The following is a 10,514-nucleotide window of genomic DNA, read 5'->3' as shown; positions in this document are numbered from 1 at the left end:
AATAAACAGACTTTCTCTGCCACCCCCCCCACCCCCTCAACCCCCATTTTCTTCAGGGATGGGCCTGTTCACAGAAGCGGTTCTGTGACTGATGTTTGCCTGTGTTATGCGTCTATTTATTTGTTTGGCAAACAAATGCATTATTAACAAGCCACTGCCACATGTTATCCTCTCAGTGTATTCTCCGTTTGCATCAGTGTCGCTCTATTCAAGTGCAAATTAGCTAGGTCACTGCACGATTGTAATACCAAAGTCTAAGTGAAACGTCTGACTCAACAGGATGTGTGACTTATATACATACATAGATTTGATGTCGTTTTGCGGTTTAAAGTTAAATATTTGAGGGGGGGGGGGGGGGGGGGGGGGGGGAGTAATGCAATAGGTGAAAGTGCTCCTCTGTTGCAGAGCACACAGGTGGTCTTATGTTTCATGGTGGTTTATGTCTCCATGCTTGGAATGACAAAATGTGTCCGTTACTGTGGCCCATGAAATTAGAAGGGCTCAATTGAAGGGGGAACCTATGAAAAGAGCATTTTAATATGATCTAAAGAGGTATGGACCATTAAAACTGGTGATAAATCCTGACATTCAGTATGCATTTCCTTTTAACTCACAGTCACATTAGATATTAGATTGAGTGGGCCCCTAAGCGTCATTTCAGACCCAAAAGGAACTGTCTGTAGGTTTGCCTGGGAACAGCTTGAATAAAAATAATGCTGTGAAAGGCTTATTCGCACTCACAATCACACTTAAGGCAATTTCACCCATAACAGGGACTAGGACTGGGAGAAAATGAGTCTAAGGCAAAAGACACCTTTTCTGAGGTTTTTTTCCCCTCTCATGCATACCAATGTATTTAACTCATCTGCAATCAAAAGGAAAGGTTGAAAATCGTGTTAGGGTCTCTCTCCTTTGGCATTGGGAGTCTAGAGAAAGGTACAAAGCACGTCCACGCACAGGCGGCCATTGGAGGAGAGTAGAAGAATGAGATATAGAAATTCAGGAAACACCCAAAGCACAAACACTTGGCTTCATTGGTAAAAAAAATACTGACTTCTTGGCTGATATCTGTTTTGTTGTGCTGCTCTCTTTGGCTTTCTCATAACAGAAGTGAATCAAAGTGGTGAACTCCAGTGCTGCTTAACCATAGGTTGGAATTCAAGATGGGTCAGGAAGACATTTCTTAAAGGTCTCACTGTGGGCCAACAGTATCAAAATGTTTTCTTGACTTCGGTTCTCAGAAAAGGAAACTTAAATGTTGGATCTGAAAAAGAAAGCTTTGCTCAGCAGTGGAAAAGAAGAAGCTTCAGTTGAGGTTAAACTTAGTCTCCAATATGTGCTTTTATCAGATTGTGAACACACAAGTGAAAATACTTTTGGAGGTAAAAGCATACATGTATGTGTAACAGTTTAGTTAATTTAGTAATAAATATGAAGACTGCTGTCTTATATGCTGTTGTTGATGCACAAGGAAACATATCAGTACCATGATATCAATAAATAAAAGCAGAATCTGAACACAAATGGTGCCTCATCACAGAGCCGACATCAGCTTGTGCTACACGCAAGGTTAGGGCAGGATTTTTTTTTCCCATCAAGCAAGAGCAAGGTCTAATATTTACAATATTTTCAGTGAAACACTTCAAGAGTTTTAATCGGTGGAGCTTTCGTGCAACGAGAAAAGGAAGAGGTTGGCCTTCATTTTGTTTGCACAAATGACGCGTAATTATTTTCTTGTTACTTCGGTAAAAATAAATAAATAAATAAATAGAAAATCGAGAGAAGATGACATTTTACCTGCCAACTAGCATCCTTGTTAAAACTGAACAAATCACCCACTGAAGATATGCAAAGGCAGTGTAATTAAATGTTTAGAGACTACAAGAGGAGCTGAAATGAAAGCCGTCTTGATCTTCAGAGGACAGCTTTCAAATCAGCCCCCAAACAACTTTAATTCTTATTTCTAAAACGATTTTAATGTTGTTTTCCCTACAGTGGATTGAAGATTTGTTTAGATGTTTCCAAATAGGAAGCCACTTTGTTCAAGGCTGAATGAGCAGTGACACGCGTGCATGTGTGTGCGTGTGTCGGTGTGGATGCATGTTCAGAATGGTTATAAGTGTAAATGTGTGTTTTGTAAGTGGGAGTTCTCTAAAACAACCTCATTAAGGAATAACCGACATGAGTCTATTACATAATTTAAATTCAAGTGCATGTACGGCTGCACCTCCCTCACGTCGATGGGCCCGCGGTGCAGCCCGCCTATGATCTTACTGCAGACGCATGCATCTCAGAGTCATACAAATGAGAGGACCAGCCCTCATGAGGAGGATTTTTTTAGGAGACTATAGAAGAAAACGTTTAAAAAAAAAGTTCCCATGAGTTCTTGGCTTTTGCATTTATCTATAGTTTTTATCTATTTATTGGTGTATAGCTGCTAAGCACAGTAAAATGCCATCTGTGCCTCAATAAAAACATTCTCAAGTCTGTTTTACAATTAAAGTGGACAAATTGTGAGCTTATACTCTTTGACAGTGTGGGTGACTCTGTATTTACAGCTACAAACAAACACACACAAAAAAAATCCTGTTAGGATGACTAACATTTAGCAATAACGGCAGCATTATGGTATCATTTACACTCTGTTGTGCCTAATAAGTTGCAAACAGCTTTACTCGCCAAGGAGTTCAACAAATATATCCACGCTTTAATAATCCCATCTATGGAAGTTGTGTTATTTACATGAAAGAAGTGATTTAGTCTAACTTATTTGATTGGGTGCAATATTCTTGAAAAGGTTTTATTTTTCATGTCTTGTTTGCTACGTGCTCAATGGCTATCTTAATTATCTAAGGGGATCATTTGGATGCAGATTTCTCATTCCAGTATGGGCACAATTAGTACTTTATAGGCCAGTTTAATACACTCTCCAAAATCACAATGATTTGCTGGCACTTTCTGCCGTTTGTGCAGTCCTATAACTGGCATCAGCTGCTCATCAGCAGGTCTTTATCTTTGTTCTCAGCTGTTGTGTTCTGTTATAAACACAATGAAGGTATATTAAAAAAAATAAGACCAAAGCAGATATCCGTGCGGTAGAAGCAACCAAGTGAACAAAAAAAGGTTCCCAGCTGCTCACGTGTACGATATTGTCAATTATACATGCAAATGTTTTCTAAGCCCGGGCCCAGCAGCTGTTGGTGTTCATTCTTAACCCTCAGCTGCACAAACAGTTAGTTTTATGTTTTCTTCTCTGTGTGTCTGACAGAGAACAATGGTGTTGTGTTAATATATTTCTACGAGCCCAGGATGATCATAAACTGCTACAAATTGGCTCACAACTCTTCTGGCAGGTTTTGTACAGTACTCGTAACTGTTTTTTCTGCCAATGTCATGCTGGCTTTGTGCTAAATTGACATTTCCTCAGCACAATGACTTTCACCGTAAGGGTGAGGATCAGATTTATGATGCTCAACCAATCAGACAGTCTTCACCGAGGCTCGTAAGAACTTTGTTTATTCTAAAGTCTAGAAAAAAGAGCGGCGAATGACAGATTTATTAAGCTTTGCAACTTAAATTGAGAGCACTTTAAGCTTGACTGGAAAAAAGCAATACAGATTTGTCCTACAAATATCGGAATTTTTGCTAGAGTCGTTTCTGGCATAACCAACTTTACCGACCTTTACCTAGGACAAGAAATAAAAGACTTCTTACGATGTCAACAGGTGTGACATTTAGTTAGGTTAAGTAACTATGCGGTGATTGTCCTTTGTGTTTTTCTTTCCAAATCTCCTCCAACACTCCTCCTTCTCTACAGACACACTGTATCCAAGCACACCAAGTCGCAGCTTCCATAATCAAAAGTTTGCATTTACTCTGTGCTGGGCTGCATCCACAGAGTTAACACTCCAAAGTCTATAATACAAAAAAGGCCCTCAGAACTTAAAAAGAGGGCCACATTTGCCAAATTAGCCATTAGGTTTACAGACTTTTATGTTAAAGACTTTAGAGAAAAACATTGCTTGACTTTGAATATTAAAGACTCAAGAAAACTTGCAGATTCCCACATTGTTAAAACATGGATGAGTTTCTCTGTAGCGCTTTTGCTTTTGCTCAATTCACATCTGTATTGTCCCCAAAGTGTTATCTCTAAATGGCACAGACTTAACAAGGAAACATCAGGCTTTCACCTTGGTCCACCTCATTTACTGTAAACCACAGAAACAGCAAGTTTCCTCTCGTGTTTTTGTGCATTTGCCATATGTTTTCCCACAGGATGTTTTTTCAGTCTTTTTCAGACTATATGTATGGTAAAATATTTCTGCGTTTGTTGAATACATTATCACTGGCCCAGGGGAAAAGCGTGATATGTTTTTTCTTAAGTGTAGTATCTGATAAGGGGATAGCTTTAAACAAAACAAAAAAATATTAATTTAAAAAATGAGCAAATATTTGCTCTTGGCACTGCTCTTTTTCTTCTTCTTTAATTTGTATGAGTCATGCAGTTCATCTTGACTCAGGTGTGGCCTTCCTAGACTGGGAAGGGAGGGGTTGTGGGGGTGGTGGGGATGGGGGCATGTGGTATAACTTTGACTGCGTGTAGGTGGGGGGCAGAGAGATATTTTAGTGTGTGGGCTGAAATATCCCAAAAACGTCCTTTTTCAAACAAGATGGCATCCAGTCGTGTGATTAAAAAAAAAAAAAAAAGAAAGAAAGAAAGAAGGGAAAAGAAACAAACTTTGCACACAGTCTATACTAGGACCTCTCTCGCTCTCTTTTTAACCCACATTTGCAAACCACCTCGCTAACGCTTCCAAATATATGTCTCCTTTACGTGAGCTTCGGCTCTGCCACAAAGAAGGACGTTTCCGCTGTGTGAGGTCGTGCTGTGCTGAAACTTCACGCTCAGGAGCAGCCCTGGCTCTCCTCAGCAGTGCATTCATAAATGCGCATTTCAGATATTTCATATTTCCCAGTTATTGAATCGCAGTTTCCAGCTGGCAACAACAAGTGTTTTCACTGAAGTATTTGACTTAAGAAGCTGCTGCCTGACTTTTTTTCCCCTTTTTTTTAAAAAGGTTCAGCACTTCGGACAGCAAAGTTCAGCACCTCGGACAGCGACCAGAGTGAGCTGCTCACAGTTCAACCTCTGCTCCCTCTTGAGGCCTTTGAGCTTCATTTGCAAATATGTATTTTTCCTACAGTCTGTATACACAGATAGATCCCTTTTTGTTGAAAAGCTATATGCAAACAAAAACTGATAAATGCACTTAGCCTATACAATACAATACCTTTTATTAAGCGGGACATAGGGATTCTTCTATAATTTCCACAATGTACATTTGGTGAGCAACGTCACTGAACATTAAATCAGTCAAAGCTACGCAGATTCCGAAATGTAGAACACACAATAATGTGAATATGTACTTTATAAATTATATCATTATTACTATTTTTTTTTTAAATAAAAGGGCTCTAAGTCGTCTTCGGTGGCTGAAATATGTCGCCTTTTTTTCTCTTTTAAATAAACTCGTCGGCGGCCTACATTTGGCGTATTTTCAATATGTTCAGCATCCAAACGCAACACCATTGACAGCACAAAACATAAAGATAAAACTTCCATTCGTGCAAAAAAAATGCCTTGGGCGTGAAAGCACTTCTTCTGTTGTTTGTCCATATAATTCCATATACTTCACTTGGACGGAAACCATAAATTGTTTAAGGCTATACAAACATAAAATAGAGCATAACACACTCGGCCTGTCCAAGGCGTCAGTTCCTCCACTCCCCCCATCTTCTCCTTTGTCCATTTCCCTTCAGGTACACCCGTTTGTCTGTCGGCAAAGTTTGTTTTCCAAGCAAGGGGGGAAAAAAATCCACGTACCCGACAAGTACGGGCCACTGGCCGGTTTAATACGTTGAATCATCCAGATTGCGTTAGAGTTGGCTTGATGGATTTGAATATATGAAACTCCAAGGAAACGTTCAGATTTGACTAGATAGTGGACGAGTGTAGGTATACAGATATTCGTCGGCTTCCTTGGCTGACAGTTATTTTAGTTAAAAATAAATGGCATGTTTTTTTTTGTTTGTTTTTTTCTTTTTTTTTCTTTTTTGGTTCCTCAACCTAAGCAGAGTCCCATGCGACGTGAGTCATCGCAGATTAGATTATAGAGGAAAGACTAGAAAGCCTGAGAAGGTGGAGTATTTCCATCCGCCCATTAGGGTGCCCCGTTCCAGCTTCAGATAGACACGGTCCTCCCGTTCAACCATCAGCAGTACTCCGTTGCTGGCAGCCTCTCTCGTAACGTCCTGGTCACCGGCGAATGCTGATATAACGGGATAATCATTCTGCATCAGGTTCACCTGCAATGAAGAGCAGCGAGAAACTTGGAGCTCAGTCTTGTACCCAGGAAATGCAAAAATGCGCCCCACGTTTTTTGTAATTTCTCACCTGTATAGTTTGTCTGTTGTAGACCTTCACCACGTGAAAGCTGAAACTATAGATTCCCCTTCTTGGAGCCTGGAAAACACTCGTTTTGAGATCGAAATGGTTGCCGATGTTCACTAAAACCTGTGATAAGAAAGGGAGCACAATACGACAGTGCTTTATTAGTATGATTATTTTTTTATGTGCATGCTTAATTCAACACAACAGCTGGTTTTGTGGAAACGTATTGTTTGTGTCTGCTGTGCGCAGTGACTAAAAAAGAGGCGTATAAGCCAGTAAGCCTGGTGCTGCTTTGCCAAATGTTTCAGGCAGCACTTCAGTCGCACTTTGGGAAGGATCCCAATTTGAGGCGTATAACAGGCCGCTGTCCAAAGACCTCAGCCGTGAAAACTTATTGGAATATCTAATCAAAAGCAACACATTGCATATCTAAATGCGGCCGAGGCCTAAGACGCATGCGGTAAATGATCGTGCATGGGTGATCGTCTGGCGGCGCATCTCCAGATCACGCCAATTACGCACACGAATCCTTCTGAAACATAAAATAACGCCGAAGTCTTTTGAAAACCTCCTGGCTCGGATCGCACAGAGCGTTAGAAGTAATAGAAAATCAATATCGAGCAAGATCAAAAGTTTTACCCACCCAACAGATTGTACGAAGAGAAAATGATATTTTAGAATAAAATCGGACTTGTATTGGATATGGGTGTGTTGACGCTAAATTCAGTGGACATCTGACCTGGTCAAAATAGATGGTCATGGACGTGTTGCTCATCTCTGACGGCTCATGGTTGGTTCCACGCACGGCTGAAAAAGCCACCTTTGCCCCAGCGGAGCGGACTGAAATGCCAAGTGAGGAGGTGACTGCGCCGTCCGAAGAAGGGTTCGAGTCGCACACCACTAGACACTTCCCCTCGAGAACTATGGGTTCCGTGTCGTTCTGGCCAAGGCAGAAAGCCACGCCGCATCCCAAGAGGAGGGTCAGTGCCAGTATGGCACAGCGTCCCGGGCAGCGCGCTGGCACCATGGTTGGATCGCTGATCCCGTGCACACTGATACAGCCCGGTAGCCCCTTGGAGGTTTGTTAGCTCTCGATCACCTGGTCCAGAGTCGGTCCCTTCTATCTTCCCCTCTCTCTTCCTCAATATGTGATGCTCCCTCACTCTCTCAAACACCTTCTGACACACAGACGCACTCAGACTCTCTCCGACTGAGACTCCCCTCCCTCCTGCACGTCTTAGTTGATTTTGGGAGAGTATTCAGACACCTGCGGTTGCAATTCCTGATATAAGAGAAAAATAGTTCTCTTGTGACACAATAACATCAATGAGATCGTATATAGTTTACTTAATAAACTTGCAACCAGCGTGCGTAAAAAGACTTGTGCGTAAAGGGAAAAGCGACTGATCGTTAAATACCACAATCCTAATAAGCATGGTGTAGAAATTGATCATCCTTTATAATTATCCTATCAAAGCAATTATTTGTGCTTCAGCTGCGTGTTTGCTGATGGGAATGCGCGCTGCAGCACTTTGTACCAAATTAAAATGTCTACAAAAAGATGTTCCCTTCCTCTATCCTCGTTCTGGAAGATAATTGTGATAAAACAAGCACTTTTCTGGCATTTCTATGAAGGAACGATAAACCACGACCTACCTGCGTTATCCATCCCGCTGGTGTGCTTTCTGTCCCACCCTCCAAGACTGTAAATTGAGCGCTCAGATCGCTGCTGCTGCTACTGCTGCAGAAAAAAGCAAGAGTCTCTGGGCTGCCTTTCGAGGGAGTACTCACGCCCATTCTTTGTGTGTGGCCACTGCAACGAGACTTCTCAGAAGTGCCCCACAATTAAGACACATTGCGTGGACTAATAGGTTTGTTTGCACAGTCATACGTGCTATGCTGGGAGCTTGGGGGCCCCTGAGGTTGGCAAAGATCGCTCGCTCTTAGGGACTGTCATTTATATGCTCTGGTTTTGTCATATCTCTGTCTGATTAATCCGAAATGAAGGGGGAATGCAGCGGGTAACCTTGCAGTTACATGGTACATTCAGCATGCATGTATATGTTACTAATTTGGGACTTAAAGCAATTTTTCTTATGAATCAAATACAGATACTCGTGCGCCATCCAGTGGCGGATCTAAATTGTGCATAAGGGCTGTCAGGCTATTAGAGATACACAAGGGGGGTAAATAAAATTCGAAGACAATAAACTTGTGTGGCATCTCACCTGCATGCTCCACTGACACAGGTGTGTCAACAGTCTTCCATCACATCACAAATAAAACAAAGATCTCACAAGCAAGTTCAAAGCAGGTAAAGCTTCAACAAAGCTCACTTCACCGAGTATGACCCGCACTTCTCTGTTCCACCCTTAGCCTTCTTCTTTTAAACTTCTGACATGCCATCATCCTTTGAAGAGCTGTAGAGGGTTCCTATCAGTGCTCCACACTTCTGAATGGTTTGAGGATGGGCTTTACAAGTATCGAACCTCACGTTAGACCTTTAATGAGCTGTCGTGTTCACACTTCCTATCAAGTGCTAAGTGGCTGCATTATACATGTACACAGCAGATACTGTAGGCCAGTCATTTAATCCACTCAAGTAAAGGAACAGACTGTGTTACTTTTGATTTATCAGAGCTGGAATTTGTTTCAGGGTTTCACGCAAGTAAGCGATTGGATAAGATGAGCAGGTAGAGAATATATCACTGTTAATAAGTGTTGAAAGCTCAGACACAACTGAAGAATATGTGACTTGTGCAGTGTGTTTCACATGCCTTTGTACATGCTAAGTCCTCTACTAAAAATACATTATTTTAGGCTTAATCATGGTTAATCCTTTGCTCCCTTCATTCCCATTTGACAAACACTGCACTGTCACAGCCGACTGACAAACCATGCGGAAGAGTGACATCAGGTATCCAAGAGCCACAGCTGTCCTCGGGCCTTTAGAAGGACACACAGCTACAGAAATCATCAAATGTCAAGTACGGGGGACAAGCAAGCAAAAAGGATGTGGCCTACATGCCATTGCTATACCAGGGGCTGCTGTTGCCCTGAAAGGGACTTCACTTTCATCAGGCAAGCTGATCGGCTAGAGTGACAACAGGGTTATGGTGATTTTCCCTGACAGCTAGCAGAGCCTACTGGCTTCTAGGAAAAGGGGGAGGTCAATTATGGGATGGGTCTTAAAGCGAGCCATCTGTTTTTGCAAAGCAAATGACTTATCATCTTTCTGCATGTTTTCTCTGTACATAACACACATGCATGTATACCTTTAGTGTCCCTTTTTGTGCATAACTACATATCAATACCTCTGTCACAAATATTATAAATATTAGGCATATAACGAATTAAATTAAACAAGATCCACTCCATGTGCTCATGCCACTATATGCTTCATCAGATCTAAAATACCCACTATATCTGCCAGTCCATCTGTCTGCCAGTCCATCTGTCTATGTGCAGCTATAAATGACTCTGTATCTTCATCTTTGAAATGAGGTCAGGCTCTCAAACTGCTTCACTTGTGAGTCCTCTCTCTCACTGCTGGAGAATGAATGAATGTGGAGAAAGAGACTGTGTTTTGTCTCTCTTGTCTTAGTTCAGTAAGATGTGACCTCTATCTTAGCATGTGTGAGGAGACAAATAGCATCAATCTTGCCTGTTCCTCCCCTGCTAGTGCTGAGCTAACACCCTGATGAGGAGTTATATTGGTAATCCAGGGAAAGGTTACAGCAGGCGGTACTGTGCCTGCTAAAGCTTACAGTGACAGCTATTAATTTGTGTGTGTGGTGTGTGTGTCCACAGTTGTATTAATCACACTGTAGAGACTGGAATCTCAATAGCAGGATAAAGGTAGCTTTCTCTCAGGTAAACTAAGAAATTTTAGGAGTGCAGTTTGAATCGTGGTTTAGGGGTAAAGGTCAAATGTGTTCAACCCCCCAGGAAATGAAAGTAAATCTGTGCAGTATGTGTAAATATGTACTCTGTACATCTACATGCATCAACAGTTTACTTTACGGCCCTGTGGGAACTACAAGGTAAAATCTTACAAGTAGGC

General features: G+C 41.6%; 1 protein-coding gene across 1 annotated transcript; it reads right to left on the bottom strand.

Annotated features, from left to right (window-relative positions):
• Positions 1–5,200: 5,200 nt before the first annotated feature.
• cbln2b (cerebellin 2b precursor) lies at positions 5,201–8,450 on the bottom strand. The gene is made up of 4 exons (XM_006794626.3): positions 8,108–8,450; positions 7,191–7,733; positions 6,455–6,574; positions 5,201–6,366 (listed from the first exon to the last, which is right to left on the bottom strand). Exons 2-4 carry the CDS (start codon positions 7,476–7,478, stop codon positions 6,169–6,171), a joined length of 606 nt encoding a protein of 201 aa, XP_006794689.1. The 5' UTR covers positions 7,479–7,733; positions 8,108–8,450; the 3' UTR covers positions 5,201–6,168.
• Between the last annotated feature and the right edge of the window lie 2,064 nt (positions 8,451–10,514).

Source organism: Neolamprologus brichardi, chromosome 9, assembly GCF_056152115.1.
Source record: "Neolamprologus brichardi isolate AB-2024 chromosome 9, ASM5615211v1, whole genome shotgun sequence".
Taxonomy (NCBI): Eukaryota; Metazoa; Chordata; class Actinopteri; order Cichliformes; family Cichlidae; genus Neolamprologus; species Neolamprologus brichardi.
This window is presented reverse-complemented; position numbering and strand designations above follow the sequence as displayed.

What these genes read in the sequence shown, in the direction of transcription:
- cbln2b (XM_006794626.3), bottom strand. Translation starts at nt 7,478, where the DNA reads ATGGTGCCAGCGCGCTGCCCGGGACGCTGTGCCATACTGGCACTGACC. An exon ending in TGACCATCTATTTTGACCAG is followed by an intron (nt 6,575 to 7,190) that starts GTCAGATGTCCA and finishes TTCTTATCACAG; the next exon opens with GTTTTAGTGAACATCGGCAA. An exon ending in ACAACAGACAAACTATACAG is followed by an intron (nt 6,367 to 6,454) that starts GTGAGAAATTAC and finishes TCTTCATTGCAG; the next exon opens with GTGAACCTGATGCAGAATGA.